This window comes from Athalia rosae, chromosome 2 (genome assembly GCF_917208135.1).
Source record: "Athalia rosae chromosome 2, iyAthRosa1.1, whole genome shotgun sequence".
NCBI classification, from domain to species: Eukaryota; Metazoa; Arthropoda; class Insecta; order Hymenoptera; family Athaliidae; genus Athalia; species Athalia rosae.
Window position 1 is genome coordinate 1,778,080 of NC_064027.1, and position 24,386 is coordinate 1,802,465.

General features: G+C 46.8%; 1 protein-coding gene across 6 annotated transcripts in view; it reads left to right on the forward strand.

Moving 5' to 3' along the window:
- The window catches only part of LOC105687336, a 245,110-nt gene that overhangs the window by 150,541 nt on the left and 70,183 nt on the right, over positions 1–24,386 (forward strand). For all 6 annotated transcript variants that reach the window (XR_007277190.1, XM_048651020.1, XM_048651017.1 and 3 more), the window contains exon 6: positions 8,319–8,508. Coding sequence is in view for 5 of the 6 variants with exons in the window: in XM_048651020.1 (XP_048506977.1) it covers positions 8,319–8,508 (190 nt within the window). In the remaining variant the exon portion in view is untranslated. The remainder of the gene's footprint in view (positions 1–8,318; positions 8,509–24,386) is intronic.

Below are 24,386 nucleotides of genomic sequence, written 5' to 3' on the forward strand. Positions count from 1 at the left end.
CGATACCGTCGACGAGAACCGACGAAATTTCAACGTCTCGTTCGCCGTCGCCCGAAAATTCGCCGCGTCTCCCCAGACCCCCCGAAGATTCGGATTTTTCCTCCATTAAATGCAGAGCCCTCGCTCCGCCGAGCCATCTAATCGGCGTTGCTTCAATTTCGTTGAGTAGTTCGTCACCTCGTCGGCTGACCCGACCTTCTTTCTTCCTCCTCCGTATCTCCGTTAGCGATCGTCGCGTTTTAAGATGAAAAGGGGAAAAAGCGGGCGGGCGGGGCGCGTCTCGCGCTCTCTACAACTCCGTTAAGAAACACCTGTCCGACTATAGACCGCGGTAACTACTCAGAGGTCGCTCGTGGCTGACCGCAGCTGCGGATCTACCACTGCGGGGCGTCCGTCTCTTTCTTGACTCTCGGTCCCGGCAGCCGATGCTCGATACGCCGCGCCACGCCGCCTCGTACCCCCTCGAGAGAGAGAGAGAGAGAGAGAGAGAGAGAGAGAGAGAGAGATCCGGTCTAGGCTACGCTTCCACGGATGTATATATGCCGCCGCGACGCCGACGCTCGAGCTACCGGCTTCTTCGAGGAGTAATTGCTCCGAAAACAAAGTCAACTCACGTTAAAGCCACCAAAGGAGCCCGGGGAACCGTGTAATACGACGTTACTACGCCGTAGTCGCGCACGTGAGACGGACGCTGCTGCTACTCCTCCGGCACAGGGGCGAAAATTGGTAGAAAAATAAGACCGGCGTCGCTGAGATGTTATACTTTTTCGAAATTTCGCTGCAACGGAATTATTATTATTATTATTATTATTATTAAACGCACCGGCGGGATTTTCATCTCTCTTTGCTGGATGGAATCTCGAGCTTTATTGTTCGGCGGACTTTTACCTCTTGATTACGTATTCTTATTTCGATCGTTTCATCTCCGACGTTAAATCTAACGGACGAAAGCTTAGCGGCAATTCACCTCGTGACCCCTCGTGACTTTGTTACATCAGAGGTAATGCAGTCTTCAACAGTTTCTCATTATGATTTTTTTTCTTCAGGAATACGTGTATGGTATGGAGAGAAGTAGGTGAAATTTTAGAAGCCCGTCTAACCCGACTTTTTTTTTTCTTTTTTTTTTTTTTTTTTTCTACCGTCACTTCAACAACCGCTACGCGACGATTGTTCACTTGAGAAATGTGCGAGCCTTTGAATTACATCGCTATCGACGGTTTTGCTCTCCATTTCTTCGTTCCGTTGGATATTTTTTTTGTTTCACTCTCATCGAAGTACGTGAGGTCGGTGAGCGCCGTTAGGTATTACGTGTAAAAGCTACGACGAATATATGTACCTAATTAGGTAAATAGTTAAATACCTACCTTAAGAAACATCGCGGAGCGAGAGCGCTTTCCGCTGCCCCCGATTCCATTCGAGTCGCATTATGAAATTAATTTGCCAAGGGAATGAAACAAAGGGCAGGTAGGTAAATCCTTCAAGCTTCATAATTAGCAGCGAAGCCGGCGCCAAGTCATTCATTACCTATTCTGGTCTGCTTTGATCTTACTTGTATTCAATTAACTTGTTTAGCGCTAGACCCACCTTCGTTTCGACCTCCGAAATATCTCGATCCTACTCCGATGCCTAATACGTTTAATAATACGCCGACCCTGCTGGCGCATCGCATTCCGGAAAATGATCAATGCGAAGAAAGAGCGCCGCGAGAAATTCACCCGAGATTTCGAATATCTAAGATTACCTTAAATTTCCGTTTGCAAAAAAAAAAAAAAAACAAAGAAGGAAAACATGGTGGATTATTTTTTTTTTTTCCGCTCTCATATACATGAATCCATATATTCCCATATTCGATCGTCTCGGGCCCCCGGGGAACCGTAACTTTTGACAGTTTGAGGGTGTCTTGTGCCGCGTACGAGATCGAAAGTTGCGTCCGGGGGTTAGGAAAATGCGTATAGGTGTTAACAAGTGACGAGATGGCGGACCGACTCATAGATCAAGGCGTTCTTAGAGACGCCTAACGTCGCGGAGGGCCGGAACGGGGGAGGGCTGGAACCAAAGTGTAGAACTTCTCGGGTCGCGGGGTTGAGCTCCCACTAAAATACTTTACCCGTATACTTATACACGTGCAACACCATCGCGCGCCGATGGCGTCGGGGGCGAAGTAACGGGGTGGGGGGTGGGGTGGGGGGTGGGGGAGAGGGGGAGAGGGTATATTATAGGGCGACTTTCTCGAGGAGCTAGGCAGGTTAGCATAATGTCAGACGGAAACCCTCCCGAGGGGGAAAAAGGGAAACGAAGGGCAAGGAATTTCTTAAAAATGTCAACAGACTCCCGACAAGTGCTTCAACATCCGCGAACCCGGTACACCGACGGGAATTTATACACGTCGGGCTAATGCGGACCCCCCCCCCCCCCCCCCCCCCCCCTCCCACCGTAAAGAAGACCTCCTCCCGGCGAACCACGTACGACGGGGCGGTGAATTTTTTGCTGCAAAATTAAACATCGTCTCGCGGAATCGTCTACATATATCAATCTTCTTTCGGCTGATCTTAACGTATCCCTCACGCAATAAAAAGTTCCGAGGGGACACTCGAGGTATCCTCCGAGCGGTCGAATCCTCGAGGACGAAGTAAATTAAAATGGAGTCCTTCAGAGGTCAGTCTTGGGGGGGAGGGGGGGGAGAGCAAGGCTGACGCGAATCGATGTGTGATATGAATTTTAATCGCTTCATATTCCCCGAGTCGGCGCTACCCCCCCCTATTTTTTTTTTGTTTGCAAGTTCGGTCGGTAGTTTTTTCACTCCCCGTTTCCGGTCGATCGGAGAACCGAGTGCATCGATCGCGGTGTTGCGTGGATATTATATATGTATAGTTGACGCAACGACGAGTGCAAAAATCGCAAAGATAAAGGCGACGCCGCGAACACGAGAATTATTTCACGCCGAGGAACAATTTTCCACCCGGTCTAGCGAGGGATTGACGGTGAACCGATATTATTCACAGAAATACACGGGGAATTCCCTCGTCTCGTTGTATAAAACCGCCCGCGAGGAAATACATTACCAACTGCATTACGAACGTCGTCACATATCAGCGGCGTTTATTCTCGCCAGTTCATTCGGAAAAAGACAACCGACTCCCCGAAGAGACGGCTTATCGTTAGACAAAGCCCGCGACGATGCGAGGAGCAAAAAAAAAAATCGAAGAGGGTAGGAAGTTACGTGAGAGAGGAGGCAATCGTCCGGATTTTTCGAACCTTGTCAAATTTGTATTTGGAATCGCGACGACGTCGGGAGCGGTAATGAAAAAAAAAGGGAGATGAAGGGAAGAAATTTACGGCGAAAAGTTTGAAGGTCGTGACGACTTAGCGGGACGGTGATTCCTACGCGAAAGTCGAACTATAAATCCGGGTGGTAATACGAAAATTACAACTGTAACGTTGCATGAAACGAGTCGATTGCCATCTGACGCGATATAAATCCAGAAGCTGCTCGTTCCCTAGCTCAGGAGCAGCCGCTTTCCGTAGGAGTGCGGAAGCGCCGCTGGGAGAGAACCTTAATCAAGTAAGGCGACACAAAAGAATCGCATAACCATATTTCAGGTCGGTCGGTATTATACGCCGGCTATACGATTGCCTTTTTTTTCTCGCGCCAACTGTAAAACAGGCATCGAACGAACGTAGGTATAACCGGAGCGGCGGCGGCACGTGCTGCCCCCCCCCAAAATCCATAAATTTACAAGTTTTTAAAACTTGCCCGTTACTCACGTGATCCGTCAAAACTACCCCTCCCTGCTCACTTTTATTTTTCGAAACAAGAAAATCCCCCCTCCCCCCACCATTAGACGAAAATTCTTCAATCTTCATCGACACGTCGTCGTAGAAAAAATAATCAATAGTACGACCGAGATCCTTCCGGGAATTCATTATCCCGGAGTACGAACGGTCCGCTGCACGTTTCATTTTAAAGATTGGCGCAGATTGGCATCGAGTTTACTGCGGCAGAAGCTGAGGCCAGAACTTTCTCTTCTTTTCTTTGAAGGTACACGCCGGACTCGAAGAGTTCGAAAAGTAGATAACGATGAGGTACTCGCGTAAGTGTCGTTAGACAATATGGGAGAATGGAATAAGTTAGAAACTTTATATTGCCTCAACGCGGAGAAGGGAAAAAAGTAGACGAAAAAAAAAACTTCGAGCAAAAAAAGGGAACAATTGAAATGGCGTGGGAGGAATTTAACCGCGAGAAACGATATTGCCGGTGTGTCGTACAAATCAAAAATTTTTAACCGACTGAGCTTTTGCGCTCGGGTACCCGGAGATTTTCACTCAAGACGTCGCGTGTACGGTTGTATTTTATGCCGTGAAAAAGCTATGTGAAAGAAATAACGAAAGTAAAAAGATGGAAGAGAGAGAGAAAAAAAAAAAAAAACAATCGCTAAAACGTGTACAACGACGAACCACACGTGCTACGTGCGATAAATCATACGAAAGGAGAAGCGCGGCGTAGGTGGTAAAGTTGCGGGTGAGAATGAAGAATAAGAAAAAGCAGAAGGGAAGAGAAAAGGAGGAGGCCTAAGAAAAGGAGAAGGGATAGAGGCGAGGTCTCAGCTGTTGGCTGCTACCACGTCTGATTGAATTGCCTCGCCTCGTTCTTCGTACGTTACCCCTAACTCTTCTCCTTCCTCGTCCAAAACTTTAACCCGAAGAACCCCTCTTCGATCCTTATTTCTATCTTTGTTCCCGCCTCCCAGATCCTCGGGACGAGTCGACCCGTCGCCGGTCCCTCTTCTCGGAATAATGATGAGAATAATGCCCATGGAGTAAAAAAAATAAGAAAAAAAAAATTCCAAGTAACGCGGGTCAAAAGTTGTAGGGAAAAAGAAGAAATCCAGAGGAGTGAACCGGGAATTTCTGCGACGGAGGATCCCGAGTAGCCGTAATGGAGATGTCGAAATATCGGGTGATTCGGGGGGCGGCGCGGCGGCTTAATATTCCGGAAGCTTTTTGAAACGGAATAATTCGTTGCACGCAGGTTAACTAATGACGAGGTAAACTGCTTCTGACGTTCGGAGAACGGTCCCGGTGCCATAATTTCAGTGATCAACCAGATATGTGGCTCACCGGGGCTCGTGGCTCTTTGCCAGGCTTCGAACGTCTACGCGAGCATAAATTATCTTTCAAATTAAGCGTGTCATTTTGTTTGAACTTAACCATCGTCGCCGTCCCGGTCGTTCGCGTATACATGTATACGCGCGCGGTTGAAAATTTCGTTTTAATTGGCCCCGCGTATATAATAGGCAATCGTATACATTTATGTATTCGCGAAAACGCCAAAAGTTTAATAACGTCGAAAAATCTAAATATAAAATTTTTCGTCTCTTTTTCTTTTTTCTCTTCTTCGTCATCCGATCCTTTGTATTATCCGCATTAATTTCGATTGTCTTGACGCGCTTCTGGCCACGACTCTCCCTCAACCCTGATGAAAAACCTGGCGGTTTGGGAGCAAAAAAAAACGAGACAAATAATTTGAAAAAAAAGAAAAGAAAAAAAAAAAAAAGGTATGTACCCGTAAACAATTTCGGGCGATATTTACACAGGGGCTGGACTGATAATTGAATTTTTTATCAAAGCTCTCCTTTCATTCTCTGAAAAAGTTCTTAGAGAATTCGCTTCATTTCGTTCCATCGGACTCTCTCTCCACCGCGGGCTCGAGAGCACACAATATGAAAACAAGGAAGACGACGCGAAATAAAACTGAACTAAATATGTACGAGTCAGAAGCTCGGCGAACGAAAATTCCCGTCATTATTCCTCGCGTTGGGCAAACGAGAGTTCGAAAACAACGAGGACTCCTGGAAAAAAGATTAAACAAATAAGCGAAAAAATTTCACCGATATTATTCATACACGCATATATAGGACAATCCCGGCGGCACGTCCCCTCGGAAAATTTGTCGGGTAATTCGAACACCGTTCATATAAAATACAGATATAGCTGTACCCACGTGTGCGCGGGTACCGAGGGGTGAATCGCGCGAAGGCAAGTCAAAAACTACGTGTCCCCAAAAACTGGAGTCACCCGAACCCGAACGCCGTGTGTTTATAGCGTCGGGACGTACACGGGGTCGTCGTATCCGTGGCGAACTTTTGGACTCGTTCCTTCTTGATTGATGCGTAGATTGCGCACGGGCGACACGCACCTGCGTCTCGCGATGAACGACCACCCCGAGAAAAAAAAAAGGACGAAATCCCGGAACGATTGGAAGAAAAAAGCTTGGGTAAAAGCGTCGGTAAAAATATGTCAAATTTTTATCGTCGATCAAAAGCGCGGGATCAAAAAAAAAAGGGAAGTCGGAATATCGGAGGATTTTTACTTCCGCCGGTATCAGAGGTAGCGAGATCTTCGCAAATGATAGCGACCAATCATCCTGTCAGGATGAGTAGTCCGTTGCAATCAGGAACGGCGAATGTTCTATCTTTGCAGTCCGCCGGCGAAGGTGAAGTGGTTCGTAGGTAGGTATAAAGGTGAGCTCCTCGCCCGAGAGGATTTCAATAATTCAAGCTATGGATTTTGAGTTAGGCGTTAGCTTTTTACCTTCCATCCGCCGCTCTTCTCCTTTTCTCCCGCTAACACTTTTCTCGAGGGAAAATCCCCGTTTCGCGGGGTCGAACAGGCGGACGGACGAACAGACACGTATACGTAGGGGAAGACTGACGGACAGGTAGGTATAACGTACGAACAGACCGAACTATGAAAGCTCGAAACCAGCTGATGGATCTATCGCGAGTTTGCCACGCGCCCAATTTGATCCGACACCCCCCCCATGCCGTCTGACGTTCAGGTGGTTTCTTATTTTCTTGCTTTTGATACGCTCGGAATGATTTCGCGGAAGTATATGGGCGATTCAATTTCATGCTCGTTGTCAGTTCGAATTTAGTTACCGTTTTTCTCCGGTTTTGCGAAATGTAGTTAGTGAACTGTGTACCTGAACTAAGAAAGTGAAACTACTTTTCGTTCAGTCGTTTCTCGACAATAATATTCAAGTTGCGTGTGTACGTGGCAACTAAAGTAAATCCAACGAAATGAATTCCGCGGTCAAATACAGCGAACGAACGAACGAACGTACGAACGTACGTACACCTATTGTATTTGCGCTGTTTATTTGGGTCGGTTTAATTAAACTTCATGAGGGTCAGAAGTTACGGAGGTATGTATAATAATTGTACAACAGAAAACGTGATGCTATAGTCTCCGTAAAAGTCCCACTCGTAAAATCCGACGCGGGATATCGAAAAAACCGAGCGCACGGCAGCTCACAGTCGAGGCTAAAAAATATTCATATCTACTTCCATAATTAATGAAAATTTTAACGTACAACATCGAGTTTATCGCCGATGTTAAAATAAATCAGGCAAAAATTCCTCAAATGATTGAAAAAATAATCAACCCTTAGCTCTCACATCGCCGAAAAATATGTTCGTCAGTCATTCGCAGTGGTAAAGAATATTACGGAATCGAAGGGCTGAAAGTGGAGAAAGAACAACCGAGTATACGTCCACGTGACTCTTGGTTGTAAAACAAATATGGATAAAAAAAAGGAACAGGTATTTAAAAAAAAAAAAAGGGGAGATGACGAGTGAAATGAAGGAAGAAGGAGAGAGAGAGAGAGAGAAGCGAATAGGAAACGGGAGCGCTGATAACTTCGCATTTTTTATGACGCTTTTCGTCTCTCGTGCTTCTGCAGGGTGCTGGAGGCTACGTCGTATGGGAACGGTATTTCCAATTTCACAGAGCGTGGGTTAACGAGGCCGCGGAGAAGGTAAGAGAGAGAAAGTGGAGAGACCGAGAGGAGTATATCCTGTCGTAGGAACCCCCGGGAACCCCCGGCAGGTTCCGGCACATTACCTTCTCTGATTACCGAGCGGCCCTTTCCTCCCTCCCTCTCTCTCTCTCTCTCATCCTCTCCCTATCTCCCTCTCTACGTCTCTCTTCCGGACGGAGCGCGTGGGTATAGGTATGTCGCCGACGGGTCTACCCGCGAAACGCATACCTCCCGAAATTCCAGGATGCTGACGCCCGCGCAACGCCCGACGCCTAACGCCGGAAGGACAAGACGAATGGAGTTTTAATCGTCACCTAAGCCAACGCTCTCGGTTTATCCGTGCGCCGAAGTCGCCGGTTTTTCACCCCTTTTTTTTTCCCCCCGCCGCGTTATTTCAATTGACCGGATAAACTCCGAGCGAGTTTTTTGGGCGAAAAAAAATGTCTCCGAAGGAATTTTGGGACTCTTGAAATTTATTTCTCTCATTTTTGACCCGCAGAGCGGCGCAGAAGCTGAATCTTTCGTCGAGTCCTCATCGAAGACGACGTTCCGGTGACGAGGGTTCCACGCAGGACGAACAACCGATATCCCCGAACGGATACGCGGCACTTTTACTCAAGTCTCCGCCACCCGCGCCACCGGCTCTTCTCAGGAGAATCGGTGTCAAGGAACTCACCGGTGTCGGCAAGGTAAGAACTCGCTCGGTTGCCGTCGGCTTATAATTCAATCGGAATTATAATAAATCTTCCCCGCGTAGCGGCGTAACGCGTACGACGTTGCCGCGGTAAAAGCGATACCTTGTACGATGTACTCGTCAATTTTAATTGCGAGATAAATTTCTGGCCCGTGGAATTTCGCGCTCGAATAATCCGCGCAAACAGCTCGGGTACATACGGCTCGGTACACCTACTCGCCTACCCTGAAATCATAACGGAACCTTCGCAAGGTTTTCGTCTGACTCTTGTACGATGACGTCTGCGCAGCGGTACAGATTTAAGTGTCAACGTGTGCAGCAGACAAAATCCCAGATGATAATATTCCGCGCGGAGGACACAGAGTTGCCGTGTGCCCGCAGCAATAGGCGGCACCTACGGTCTCAACGATCCGCAAACACGACTGTCTAAATATTTGTGCCAAGGATATCCGCGTAAGGATCACAACGTATATCGCAAACATTCCGAACAGGCGTATATGCTGCTGCTGCAGCAGCTACACGCCGGTAATCTGCGCTACCGTATACGACGGGAATGGAAAGTGATCTCTCGCGATTTTCCGACGATCGCCCGCAGGTTACGAGACTCGAAAATAAAAATTCCGCACTCCACCCGGAATTCGTATACATATTTTTTCGCGCGATTAAAATCGCGTCTAAATTTCCTTTAAGCTAATCGACGAGGATATGAGCTTTGCGATTTACGTCTCTGTGTAACGAGTAAATTTTTCTTTAAAATGAGATAAAAGCGATACGAATACCTGAATTTCGATGTAGCTACACTCTTCGAGTTTATTCGTGTATATTCTTACTTTTGAGTAAAATTGATTGACGAATTTTACTACCTTGTAGAATTTTATTATAACGTCAATTGTGTAGGTAAGAGTCTTAAAAGAATTTTCTTTCCCTTTCCGCATGCATAAGAAAGTGATTTTTATACGCGGAAAGGTAAAAAAAGGGAGAAAAAAAAAAAATGATACGAAAAGGTAAAGCCCTGCTCGTTACGCTCCGGTCGAAAAGCTAGGTCATAAAAAAATAGTGATAATAATAATGTGCAGAGAAAAAATCCCCTTCGGCGCAAAAAGCTTCGAGCTACTTTTCCTTACGAGTCGACGGGATTCACTTGTTCACCCGTTGGAATTGCTGGATGTTAATTTTGTTAGGGAACAAGGACGTTATTGTTTACCTCCGAGTAGAGCTAATTAACCGAGCGAAACGGTATAGGCGGTTTACTACGATGCAAGCAATAGCTTCTGTATCAAGCGAAAAGCTCGTTTCTGTTTTAAGCTGCTTTTCAAATTTAACCAGTCTAATCTTTTATTGAAAAACTGAAATTGTATGCTACTTTCGAATGACGTAGTATTAAGAATCCCAGCGCAAGCTTTCGCAATTTTTCGTACGATTCGTGTGGTTACCCCATGGATTTTTTTCACCAATTTTTCACCTTTCGGAGCAGAAAAATGGAGATATTTCGTTGAGAAAAATTCGTGGCTCAATTTGACCGACGGATTCGTGTTCCTGGGGTCAAAATACATTAAAAAAGTTCCCTTTCATCGATTTTAAAAATACTTCATTTTTGGCCCAAAAATCGAAAAAATTCAAAGGGGTACCCCTTGGAAAATTTCCGATTTTGGGGTAAAAAATCGACATTTTTTTAAATCAACTTTTCTATGCTATTCTTACGTATTTTTATCTCAGGAATCCGAATTCAGAAGCCAAATTGATCTATCTATAGAATTGATCGAGTTATCGCCAATTTATCGATTCGAAAAACGTAAAATCCAGGATATCTCGACAGGATTAATTCGTAGCTCATCTTATTGTTAGTCAACGAACCTTTTATCGGTCACACGGGGATCCAGTATTCGGGTATATCGCCGTGAATCTGTCTTTCATTTTTAAAGACCGTCTATACGAGAAACCCCCCTATGGGCATGTGTCGTTATCGCGATTGCTGCGGGTCGTCGTCTCAGTCCAGAGTCGGTAGATTTTCTCTATCCTCCGAAAAGCAGTCACAGTCCCTTCTGCAGGATCGCGGTCTCGTTACAACGAAGACATCTGACAGACCCTCGCATTCCCTTCTGGTCTTCGTCCTCATCCTTCTCTTCGCCCCTTCCTATTTTCCTTTCTCTCCACCCATCGGCTAGAAACCCTCGCGCTACCGTTCTCGAGTTATCCCAAATCTCGATCCAATACGCGACCTGTGCCCCCAATCCTGACGCCCAGTACCACCAAAGCAAACTCAATATATCCAACTATTCCCCGTATAGCGGTGCCATTTTCATGGGCTTACGTATCGCCCATACATATTTTTTTCTTCTTCTTTTTTTGTTGTATATTCGGCTTTTTTCATCCTACCGGTCGACCTCAAGCTCCAGGCGTGAACGTGAAACGAAACATCGCCCAAGCGAGCTTTTTCAAAAATTTTGCCTTATCAAAAATCCAGGTTTGAAGTTTTTTGATTTTCTTGTCTATTATTTTTTTTTTCGGGGGAGGTAGAAAAAGAAGAGCTCGCGAATAGAACGAATTTTATTTTTCCATCAACGCGTCGATTTCCGAAGGTAAAGTAGCGGGTGGTGAGGGGTAAGGAAAGAGAGAGGGGAAATAGGGGACGCGGTATGGTCAGCAATTTAAAGGTTTCCGGTCGAATTTGTCCCGTAGCCATTGCACGGTATAGATGGCCTGTATCCAATGTCGCGCAATACCTCCAGGTTTTTTGCAGGTCGAGAAAGTGAAAAAAAACGCTGAAAACTCTGATCCACCCCGCACCTTGTTAGCGCGTCGAGGGAGTCGGGGGCTAAAAAGAAAAGAATTCAAACGAAACGAAATTGATTCTTGAAAGAATTCTCGTATGTATAAAAGGGATTTATCTTCCGCTTCTCTTCCGGCGAGCGGAAAGGTATATAACATTTTTTAGCTCATCTTCCGCGAAAAAAGCTTAGCGTCTACCTATACCCGTAGCTTTTCTCGCGCTTCAGAAACGCATCACCGGTACCACCTACTTTGATTAGATTTTCATTTGTCTCGTGAATGTATAAACGGCGCGCTCTCTTGACTCGTTGGTATTTCCGAATAAAGTATTTTTTATTTTCAACGTCGGGTTTCCGGGAGAAGTGAAAAATAAATGAACGAAAGAAACGCGGAGACGGCTACCGCGATTTACGCGCCAATCATTTGCGAGAACCTTAAAAAAGTCAGCGCTTCCTGTTTTCTTATTTTTTTTCTTATTTTATTACTTTTTTTTTCTATAAATTCCCAGCTGTAGTTTGGCTCCCATTAGTCCAATCTGTGGAAGGAGAGAGAGGGTCTGCGAAATGTCAGCCAATCAGATGGAGCGTGAAGCGAAGGGGAAAATAGATTTATAGGAAAAACTGGGGGAACTTTGGTAGGAAATCATTGCACCTAATCCGAAAGGAATTGATGTAGTGGACGACGAATTAGGACTACTTCCGGATAAGATAAGAAAACTTTTCCGAGAAAAAAATCTGTCCGTTTATTATCTCCGACGGAGGATCACGGAACAGAAGCAAGATCCGCGGTGTTTCATATTTTTCACGGTTCTCCGTTACGGAACGAAATTGAAATTCCGAACAAATTTCAACTCGTCATCTTCGGACGTATAGAACAATAACAGTAATTAATGGATCGCAATTACCGTTATTGTGTAGTTCCTCGATGTACGTGAAATTGCATTTAGTCTTCGGCGGAGTTGCGGGTGTAAAAGTAGTGGTGGAGGCGTCGGTGGTTGTGGCGGTGGTCAGTGGTTTGGGACCACGTTTGCTGGGGTTTATTGAAATGTCCGGTCTTACGGAGCCCCTCCGTTTTCCCGAAAGGAGCGAGAGAAAGGGAAGGGAAATGCGGGAGAAAGGCGGGCAGATGAACTGTGGGGAGTTGCCCGCCCGTCTGCCGGACGATCGCTCCTGCGCTCGGGGAACCGTACGAAACTAAAGCTGCGACTCAGTCAGTCAGTCCAGTAACTAACGAAGATTTGTGATTTTCGCCGCTTTTCGTCGCTTCACTTTTTCCCATCTCCGACCGACTCTACTTTCCGCCTCGGATTTTTCTCCGGATCCCGGAACAGGTGTACACCTGTACGAGATTTTTTCAGCTCGGGTTCCGGACTTGACCGGAATGACGATGACCCGAATGAATTGTGGGAAAAAAAAATCCCCCTCCGTATCTTAGCCGGGAAATTGGACAATTTTAATCATTCATTCATTTTCGCATGGGTATTCGGCCGTAGCGGATCCCGTGGGAACAGTGACGTTGAGGGTGTTTGCGGTAGAGCAATGGTTCCCGCAGGATAATTGGAGCTCGCATCTAGCCGCTCTATACACCGGTACTTCCGTACCTTTATCCTGCGTTGCATAGAGCCTTGTATGAACCGGTCTTGAATTACCCTCGATCATAACAACCCCCGTAGGATTAACTGGACTCGGAACAGCGTATTGTATAATTAAAGATATAGGTAATAACGGAACACGGCCCCCGGCAACCCCCGCGACTTTGCCAGTTGAACTCCGTGAGGATTTACTTTCCATGTTCGCGTTGAGATATCGCGAGCGTAACCAAAGTTTATCCTCACTGCAACGTATTATTTGTTCAAAACTGATCGTACGTTACATCCTGCCGAAATGCATTCGCGTTCAATTCGGAAGTGGAATGCGTTAAATAAGCCATTTAATAATTATCCCGAAGAGGGTGACCGAACCCGTTGTATATTCTCGCTTGTTTCCAACCCCCGTTCAGGAATTATTTTTCCGCGGTTCGAGTTTCCCCGGAATTCGTACGACCCCCGTGTACGTACATGTAAATTTTTTCGAATCGCACCGTACATTCGCGGGCAGCGTCGAACGACTCGGGTGATCAATTCGAATTAATTATACCGTAGGTGCGTCGAGAACGCGAGTCAGCTATCTCGAAGGGTTGTAAATTTATCGGAATTAAAGTTTATGTGATAAAAAAAAAATAGTTTCGAACGAATTTCGCAAATTCATTTGCTGAGGGCAACAATTATTTATGGCGATAGTTTTAATTGTTGATTTACTCCCGTGTCTGAAGTGCCGGACTGTGTTGCGGTTTGGCGACGTGTTTTAATGACGACTCCGCTCGCGGATACCGCGCTCACGGTCGCCACCACGACCCTTCGGTAGCTTTTCGAACCCCCTCGTGCGCAAAATAACGCCAAAGTGTACTTTGAACGTTAATTTTTTCAACACAACCGTCGAATATGCGAAGCCAAACGAAGCGGCCGCGGCGTTATACGTACGTTACGTACACGGGGGGGTACATTATTTCGAGCTCGATGTAATAACGCTCAAAATCGGTATAATCTGTCTGTGTAAACAGCGCGGAACGTGATCACAAAATTTATTTGACTTGAGAGGTAAACCCCCACTGTTATCCCTTTGATTACGATTAAACCGGTTGTACGTATGCGGCGCATACCTGAGCCGCGGCTACAGCGGTGCGATGACCACGATGTACGTAACGTATAGATGGGTATGTTTAACAATAATCATTTTGTAAATGGGTGTACGACGAGGGGGGGGCTGCTATGGCGGTATGGGCGTGCGACGGCCCCGGGCAAAACATATTCGCCAGTACAGAGCATAGCGTTGTTGTACGTTCGGGTAATTTCCGTTGTTCATCAACCTACGGTTGGAAATTTACAACACGCTGAAATTCGCACAACAATGCGCGTTTCGCTGCGTTGCCGTTACCGATGTCATTCCCGTTCCTTGAATTTCGAACGAACCCACCTGGACATCAGCAGCTCGACGCGCGTCCGTCGAGGTCCTGTTCGAAGCACACCGACGGTCAGCGAGTCCTTCGGGAGGCCCGTAACGCTTTTTTCGAGTTATTGAAGTTTTTTTTTCCTTCTTCTCCCTCTTCGCGATAAATCTAAACAAAAGGCGATGAAAAATATGACGAAAATGTAATTGGACGGACGGACGGGGATGTCTTCGCTGAAATAAACATCCGAGTATTATAATGTCCGCGCGACTTTGAGCCCGGTGGATTTAATTAAAAACTCGACGCCGCTCCGGGGGTGGCGAAAAGAAAGGGAGAAAGGGAGAAAGGGATGACCAAGACAGGGGGGGGGGGAGGGGGGGGGGGGACGTGCGTGTCGCGTGCTTATTTCGTTTTTATCCCCGTATTCCCATGCCATAAAACGCGTTACCACCACCGGGTGTGGAAATATGCGAATCTACGTTACGTTACGTTGCGTTGGGTAACCAAGGGGTAATCCATGGGTATGAATTTTAATCAACCGCGCAATCTCATGGCCAGTTTTTACCGCCCTTTCTCCCCACCCTCTTCGTTACGAGGCCCCTTTAACACCCCGTCGAAATCGGGGGGGAGGGGGGAGGGGCGCGAGGCTATGCGGTATTCGCGGAAACCGTCGAAGTCCCCGACCTCACGCTGTATACGCTGTATACGGTAACAAATGCTCTTGGCTCGTAGTCAGTAAGGGTACAAATCGACACGAACCGTTCCCACAGTACACTCGGTAATGGGACGGCAGTAGAACCGCGATCAACCAAATTCGCTGTAGTAGTTGACCGTGTCCGAACTACTAAACTGGACATTCGTTACGTTGTTTCTTGGGGGACGGAAGCTCCGCTGTAAATTTTCGAACTCCGAGGCTATACCGCCGGCGCTATATCCTGATCTACGACGGAATCTCTTCTGGTCGATCCTCGCTTAACGCGAAACCGTTCGACCCCGTTGGAAATGTATTCTTTACCGAAAAGGGAAAACGTCGACGATTCTCTTTCGGAATGCATTTTTACGGTTACGGCGATAACCGCATCAACCGTTCACTCGAACGGAAGAAACGAACCGTACCGCGCGCATAGTTCCTTATTAGTTTTGGCGGAAATTGAACTGCATTAATCTCGTTTAGAGTCAGGTTATTGCAATCTATCCCCCCGCATACCCGTACGCGTCGTCGTTTATATCATCGTAACCGTAGGTGGAGAAAATACGCGGAGCCGGCACTAAATACTAAATACAGTTTCCATTTCCACCCTCGCGTAAGCCCTCGCGTCGTTCGCAAACGCAATCCAACCGAACTCCGTCACATAGGCGATGTGCAGGTTTCCCTGCCCACGTGCAACGCACGCGAGTGTACGGGGGGGTCAGCGGCAAGGCTTCGGACCGCCGGCGGACCGGCGGACGGAAGGACGGAAGGACGAACCGGACAGGCGGACGAGGGTCAGAGGGTACACAGTTATTGCATTAACTCATCATTGTCATTTTTATCACGTTCCCACTTGAATCAACAAAAACCCTAGCGGTACGTGCGAGTTCGTCAATTGTTTTCACGAAAATGCTTGAGACTCGAACGTTTAAATTGTCGACCCGGGATTAGTCGGTGAAAATTCGTTTAGTTTATATAACGATCGATCTGGCTTATACGCCCTGCCAACGTTACCCGCGCTTTTACATTTTTATTCCCCATTTCATACGTGTAGTAAAATTCACGTTCGGATAACAGATGTAGAGGAGTGTGGAAGGAATCTGTGCCGATATAGTTTGACAGAAAAGGGTGGAGATAAAAAAACGCGTACAGTGCGGTGTATAGATTTTCTTCTCCGGAACGAAGGAAGGTAGAAAAAAAAAAATATATATCCTCGCGGGTTACACCCTGCTACTTATTTCCGTTACACGTTTACCCACCTTTTCTTCTTTTGCTTGGTTTTTTTTTTGTTTTTTTTCTCTTTTTCGTATATATATATTCTTTGCTTATTTCATCTGCGAGATGGTAAAAGATGGGTAATTTTTTCCAGACGAATACGAAATGACGCCCTATAAAGCGTGAAATTCAAACGGAATTTAAGATCGTCGTTCCATGAATTTTTCAACGCTTTTACAAGTGTGTCGTAATAGTTTATTCAGACTCTTCGCGGACCTATAACACTGTACGCGCGAGTCAACGAGCTCGTTTTTACCCGTGTATAGAGAGAGATCCGCACTCCTCACCGTATCGCGAACACTTTTCTAGAAATTCAAACAGTATTTCCGTCCGTACGTGTTACCTACAATAAAACGCAACGTCGTATATTATGATACACATACCCACCCGTTATTACATCGATGTACAACCTAACTTTTACACCCGTCCGACATTCCCGTGGAATATTGACGCGTCGTTACATTTTTACCTCGTTTTGATTTTATTCCCGTAAAGAACAAAAAGTATACTAGAAAATAAAATTTTGCATAAACCTGTCGCGAGTCGTTCGCGAATTTTTGATCTCCGGCTAAAAAATCGTCAAAGAAGGATCAGGTCTTCGAGAGTGTGGTTGGAGAGGAAAAGAAAATCTCCTCGTTTCCGATTCTTTTTCGATACCTTATTCATTCTCTTTACAAGCGAGCTGAAGTCGGTCGAAATTTTCCGAGTACACGTGACGCGCGTATCGAACGAAAGCAAACATCGGAAAAGAGAATCGTTTAACGCGGTCGAGGTAAAGCGGAACAACGTTCGGTAGCGCATGGTGTCGCGCGGATCGCCGCTCCTGCCGCACCGAAGATCCGGGAAACTCGGCAAACAAAACACGACGCGCGCAGACCTCGGGGTATCCGAAATGCACCGCGTGGACCCAGGACCTCCGTTTCGTCGTCCACCCCTTTCCGGGCACCAGGGTCACTCCGGATCACTCGGGAACCCCGGAGGTCAGCCGGTGGCTGCGCGCTCCCGGGTCAGTGAATTATGCAAGGGACTTCGCCCACTAGGCTGTCCACTGCCCAATTAACTCCGAAAACAACCACGGACTCGCGATCCCGAGTCTGTGTGAAAAGAGGGGGCCGAAAATGCAACGCCACCGCAGCTAGAGCTCCCGATTCTCCGCGCTCCGATCCGCCGTTGTCCGGCGAACGTTGAATTATTTTTCGAGAGATGACTTCTTTTTTGTTTTTGTTTTTTTTGGTCCCGCGTGTGAATATTAACTCGTTCCGCCGAACCCGGTCGCTGCTTATAGTCAGCCGGCAGCGATTACCACCAATCAGCGGGTTACATCGGACCTCGGAATCCCGCGGTTTGACGGGTTAAATTCAATTTCGCTCGTTTACTTCAACTGTGTTGCGGAGTGTACGGACGTGAATTTTGATCGAGTCGAAAAAGTCAGGGTGAATAAAACATGAAGAGAGAGTCGATCGCGATCGTTCGGACATTTGTGGCGGTTCCACGGTGGGGACGGTTCACGGTCTATGGCGGATGTCGGGCGAAGAAAGTCGATGAATAAATGACCGGTTTTAATACCCTTAGCTGAGAAGCTGCTCCGACGTCCGTAACTTTATCTAGTCCGGAAAATGACGTTTTCCCATTACCCGAGGTACACTGCGACTGCTCGAATGCACGTTTATGGGCTTACGGGGTACAGGCGACTGACTCATTGCCATTTTCCGACTAAGTGCCCAACGAGTCGCAAAGAGAATATTCATAGACTTCGCCATCCCGCATTACCGCCTCGCAGTCTCGCTTCTTTGGACGGGTATATCTCGGAAAACCAACATCGACGTAGACGTCCTCGTTATCCTTGTCGGCGACGCAAACTTCAGATTTTATACAGACTTGCCGCTGACGAAGAATGGAAAACTAACGACTGGGAAGAAAGCGATAAAAAGAGAGGGGAAGAATAGATAAGAAAGCCGAGCGTCTTAACCGGGGAATATTCGGTTCCATTATAAGAGATGCGTCCGTTCGCTAATTCCCTGATCACGAAGTTAATTAAAATCTATCAGACGCATTCTAGTGCCGTAGCTGCATTGATAAAAATATATAAAAAAGGGAGGGGAGCTCGACGGTTTTCAAGACCGATGTGAATTTAATTCGGAGTAAATTTTTTTTACACGTAATAAAAATAAAAGCGCACCCGTATATACCTACTTCTTATGAAATCGAAAATTTCGCGCACGCGATCGCGGTGAGGGAAAAAGGGAAAAATGAGAAGATGGAAAAAAAAAAACAACTCAACGAAAATTGAAAATACGAATTCAGCGAAATATTTTCACCGCCGATGTTACGAACAGTCGCATCAGCAGAAAAAATGTCGCTTCCGGGTTCATCTTTACCTCGCCCCATACTTTTCTCGAGGCATTTTACACCCCGAAATTTTCCCCCTTTTTTACGTTATTCCCTTTTCTCCAAATCGACACCCCGATCAAACCGAAGTTAACCCCTTTATCTTTATCTCGCGGGCGGGCGGGCGACCGATCCGGGGGGGGGGATCCGATCGACGAATTCCGGCCCTTTTCCGCGTAAGAGAGAAGAGGACGGGGTCCTCCGATGTCAGGTAATCTCGATAACCCTCGATATAGTATACACGCCTATATATATATATATATATATGTATATCTGGAATCGACACGCGGCGTTTTCCCATTAATTTCATTTTATCGCGGCCTGGGATTCGGACGCGAGCATAATGCGTTTTAAATGTAAAACAGGTTGGGCCCACGGGCTACACCGCCCATCACCCGTTACTACTGCAGGAACGCCGCGTTAACGCCGTTAACGGTAACTGTAGCTGCTACCGATGCCGTTTCTGGTACCCCCCCCCCCCCCCCTCCCCTACTACCCTGTAACCCTGGCGAAAAGGGACGCGCGATCAAATTTGATTCAAACTTTTTCTTTCGCACCTCCACCGTCGCGTTTCCAGAGTTTCAATTTCATTCCATTTTCACCGTGCGGGAACACACTCCTCCCCCTCCCCCACTCTTTTTTATTCCATCTTTTTTTTTTTTTTTCTCTCCCCGAGCTCTCGTTTCATCCGACACCTTTTCGGATTACATAGTTTTCTTTTAATTCTTTTTCACTTTTTCAGAAATCTCTGCCAAAGCTCTCCGCGTTATATCTATACTTATAATACTTATACATATACCTTATATCTACCCGCAACGCAGCTATTCTCTCCCCCCGATTATCCCGGAAAACCTGGAGTACGTTAAGTTTAATTTGCCTAATTAATAGCACTCGTCCGCCACTACGCCTCGGTTCCCTGCACCTCATATTTTCTCTAGTCGAATAACGGACGTGAAACTCAGCGGGCAACTCGAGAGCGCAAAAACATTCGGCTGATGGAGCTAATGCGGGAAAGTGGCCTACCCGCGGGGTCCCAGGGGTCCCCCGAGGTCCGCCAAACTTCCAGCATCTTTCTTCATCTGCTGAACGTCCCACCGATGTTTCAAACGCGTCAAACCTTTCTTCCCTTCTCCTCTCTCCTAGTCCGCGCAATTTTCGAATGGACGTTCAACGGAGGAACACTTCCGTTTTTCTATATTTTTCTCTCATCGAACGCGCACGCTATTCGTTTCATCGGAGTTATCGTTGTTATTTATCGTTCGTGATTTTAAGTGCCCCCTATTCGTTTTACCCCCATTTTGCTCTCATTCCACACGCGCACGCGGCGACATTATTTCCGAGGATCCTCCGGCCCGCGATTTTGAAACCAAGGACCAACGACATATATACCTACCTACCTACCTACCTACCTACCTACCCTCTCCCGCGCAGTTCCCGAGGGATTTCCAGGACGCGACGACCCTCCCTTTTCTCTTTCTAATGGACTCTCTAAGAGACACGTCTCAGCTACCTGTTCAAAGCGAAGCCAACGGCGTATACCGTCGCTAATAGAAATTGCATTTGATCTTTATATACTCTGAAAACGTGAAAGTGTAGCAGAAGAAAAAAATAAGATGGTGAAACTAATGAAATATGAAAACAAAAAACGTGAGACATGTGCAAAATTGGTGAGGAAAATGAAAGGGGAAAAAAAAAAACATCGTACGCCTCGAGCAGCGGTAGCGCACAGTTGCAGATTTTCATTGTTTTGGCAAAAGTGGTATCGTTCGGCTCATCGTTGGGAGATGAGATATTTCGAGGCCTCGTGCGTCGGAGTCGGGCAACGCATCTGGTTGGTCGATGTAATTAAATATCCGGCTCATCTGTCAGGATTGAGGATTTCCCAGGTGGATGGAGACTGAGTAGGAGCGAAGAAGAAGAAGAAGAAGAAGAAGAAGAGAGAGCGGAAGGAGGAGGACGAGCGGAAAAAGGAGGAGGATACGGACGGACCGATGGGCCGGGTATCCTCAGGGGTCAATAATCAATAAAAGGAGAAAAAGAAGGAGGTAGAAGTGGGTGATGTGGGGAAGGATTCTCCCGCGGGATCAAACTCACCCCGCGCTACCCCGCTGCCCCGCCGTCCAGCTAGCCAGAACCGCCGACCTCCACCATCCCCGAGAGTTTAATAAAATATCTGAAATACCAAGGTTCTGCGCACATACGTGTGCAAACTACACACATTTCCATCCGCAACATTCGACATACGTACGGAACGAATGTCGAGAAAAAGGGTTTAAAAAGGAGAACGCGATAGGAGAGGGCGAATATGGCGTATGCCTCGCATTGCACGTGTCCCCTTGTTGCGTATATATATGTACACGGTACGTTCCCTGTGCAAACAATCTTCTTATAGGTGGTTTCGGATCAAGGGTTTCCATGACTTATCGTCGGGACCATCGCCTAAGGACCTCTTCTACCGCTGGGGAATATTGCGCGTTGTTCTTTCCTTTTTTTTTTTTTTTTTTTTTCTTACGTTGTTTCGTTTGTCTAGCGCATTTCTCAATTTTTCCGTAGCTTCTTCAAAGGCATGTACCCACCACCTGATTCAAGGTTCGCCGGTTTATTGTCTCCGAACGTATCGGGTATATAGGAACTTTCTCGATCCGTACGACTCGCTCCGTTACGAAGCAATCGTCGCAGCGTCTCTCACTCGCTGTTTACATGATCAACACTGTACGCCAGTCAGCCACCGGACTTTTTACAACCGAATCCGAAGTAGCGAAAATCACGTCTGATAGATTTTACGAGACGAGACTCTAAATTGCGATAAACCAACACTACATCCCTCTTTGCGATGTCGCGACACGAGATACGTTTCTTCTTCCACTTCTCTCGAGATATCGTTGAAAATTTCTAACGAAAAACTGTGTCGATTAAAAATTTCGAGTTATACCAGATCCGTTATTCCCTCCGACGCCATTTTGAATGAAGAATAATTTTTCATCGCAGATATACGTCTTGCATCGACTGCGTGAAAGTGGAGACTAGATTCGAAAATAGTCAAAAAAGAGGGGAGTCCCATCCCTCGTACGGTGAAAAGCATAAAGGGAAAACTGTATGGTCGGGGGAGAAGAACAAAACGAAGGGAGAAAGTATTGCTTAAGCCTCGTTTTCCCTCGTTACGTCGAACTCTCCAACTTCTTCGAGGGCGAAAGAACTTTCGTTTGCGCTTGCACACCCAGTGCCGGTGGAAACTGTATACTACGTACGTATACGTACGTATGTACCGTCCAAAGTTGCGACTATCCTTATGCGGACGGACATCAGAAGCGGATAGACGACGACGACGACGACGTTGGTAGAAAAAGTTTGCGTCCGGAACCAACTTGACGAACACAAACTCACTCACTCACTCTGTTTGCCATCCGAACAAGAGCGGGACCGTCGCTTTATATCCACGAGTCTGGACGACTTTCCCTCCTCTATTTTTTTTTTCTCCTCCTCCTCTTCCCTCATCGAACTACCTATACGTGGACGCGAACTATCGCCGATCGCTGCCAAACGACGTCCGACAGGATTTAATCGACGAGAAACTAGAAATCAATGAAAATAATCGAACTCGAACTTTTACCACAGTCTTTCATTTTTTCGAAACCTCTCTCGTCAAAATTTACCTCACGATGAATAAAATCGCGCCATTATACAGATGGATTTCCGATCGAAGTTATTTCATCTCGCGGTGGTGGGCTGAGCTGCGGAGGGACGAAAATCCGCGATTGTATAATCGCGGCTGTAAAGTCGTCGCAATTCTTCTTCGAGACGCGACCGCACAACTCCATTGTAAGTCCGTATTCTTTGTGTGCGCGTATACCGCGTACATTAACCGGTATACCTATACACCTAATCCATGGTACGAGGGTGGGCGAGTAGGTATCGTCTAAGCATTAGCAAGTCAGATTACGAAGCGCGTGACGCGCGGGCCCTTTTCAGTTGAAAGCGAAAAAGTAAGCAGAGCAATAGGTGCCGCGCCTTGTACCGGCGCAGCTATCATTTTCTGCCGGTTGCAGTGTGTACAGCCGGGTGTACAAGGACAGCAGCTGAGGGAAAATCGTTTGCATTTCTTCGGCGTATATCTGCAGGGAGGGTGCGAATAGCCTAGAGAACTTGAAGAGGGCTGGACTGGAAGGAGATTGGATGGATGGATGGATGGATGGATAGATGGATGGCTCGGGGCCGATTTCTCTCACTATTCTTTTCCCCGTTTCCTCTTTTTTTCGGCTTGTATACCTCTTACCGAGTGTTAAACTTTTTCTCTCCCCCCCGAACCGATACCATTAAAAATGAAAGTTAAACGAGGATTTCAGAATTTCAATGAACTACTCCTTACGACGGGATCTTCCATTCTTCACCTCCCCAAGAATCAACAATTGTCTGACCGGAAAGGTTTTTTGGAAGACAATCTGCAGAAAAAAAAAAAACAAACAAAACAGCGAGTAAAAATTGGATCGAACGAAAAACGTGGCAAAAAAATCAAGAGGGAAAGTAAAAACCTGTGAAATGTTTTCAGAGAACGCGAATTCCGGATTCGTCGTTGCGATAATTTTTTTAAAACACTTCGAAAATTTTGAGTGAAATCATCGGTATTATGATTATTATTGTTGTTGTTGTTGTTGTTGTGATTATATTTTCCCGCGTCTGTATTGAGGCAACGAAGTTTGAGCAACGAAAAAGTGCATCGGTCGAAAGACAACAAAACCTGCGGGGTCATTGTTCGTTGACGCCCGGTTCCCGGAAACTGTGACAACGTCGGACTTTCGTTTTTACACCACGTTGTTGTGCACAACCCCCTTTTCGTCGTGTCGTCGAACCTCCGGAGCGACGCGGCAATTGTAACCGTTGACGACGCTGTTTTTCCAAAGGTTTTTCATTGTTGCGGAATATTATACCGTTACATCGCAATTGTTTTTTTTTTTTTGTTTTTTTTTTCTTCTCTTCTGCCCCAGAAGAAATGGAACAAAACGCGCTCGAGATGAGGAACGCTTTTCGACTCACAGCGCTAATAAATTCTCGTCGAACGCTTTAAACCCTTCGATTAATTTTCCACCGGGTGTTCATTAACCAGTGGTAATATCCGAGCGCATTTTGACGGATTGACACCCATAAAGTGCATTGTGTCCCGCGGAATGAAGATTAGTCCGGCCATTAAGGGGGTGTTCCGAACGTTCGTTGGCGAATAGGTGTGTGTTCTCGTTCGGCGGCCTCGGTGTTTCCGTCCGCGCGGTGCATCTCACAGGCAAATCTCCAGGGCTGCAAACTTTGACACGACTCCAATTAGCCGGGCACGTGTCGCGCACACTTGAGATATTCATGGTTGTTTTTGCCTCGTCTCCCTCATCCCGCTCCGAGTTACCCCCGTAGCTCCCGCTGGAGGAGAGGGAGGGGGGGGGATGGGGGTTTCGACTCGCAGTTGAAACCGGGAAGTAGGGTAGGCACCCGGAGGGTGGGACCTATCCAAACTCACCTCGACCCTAATCTCTAATGCACTCTACCCGCGGATCTGACAAGTGACACTGCGAGACAAAAACCCGAGGCAAGAAGTATCGATTAATTCGAAGGCCTTACGAAGGAAGAGGCACCGGGTTTCAACGCCGCGGTCGAGAAGCCCCGGGACATTTTACCCGATACGCGGAACACCGTCGTACAGGACGTTCCAAAAATCGCCCGAGAGAATACCCCGTCGCTGGATGAGAATTTCATTTTTCTTCAAATTGGAAGAAACGAGGCGG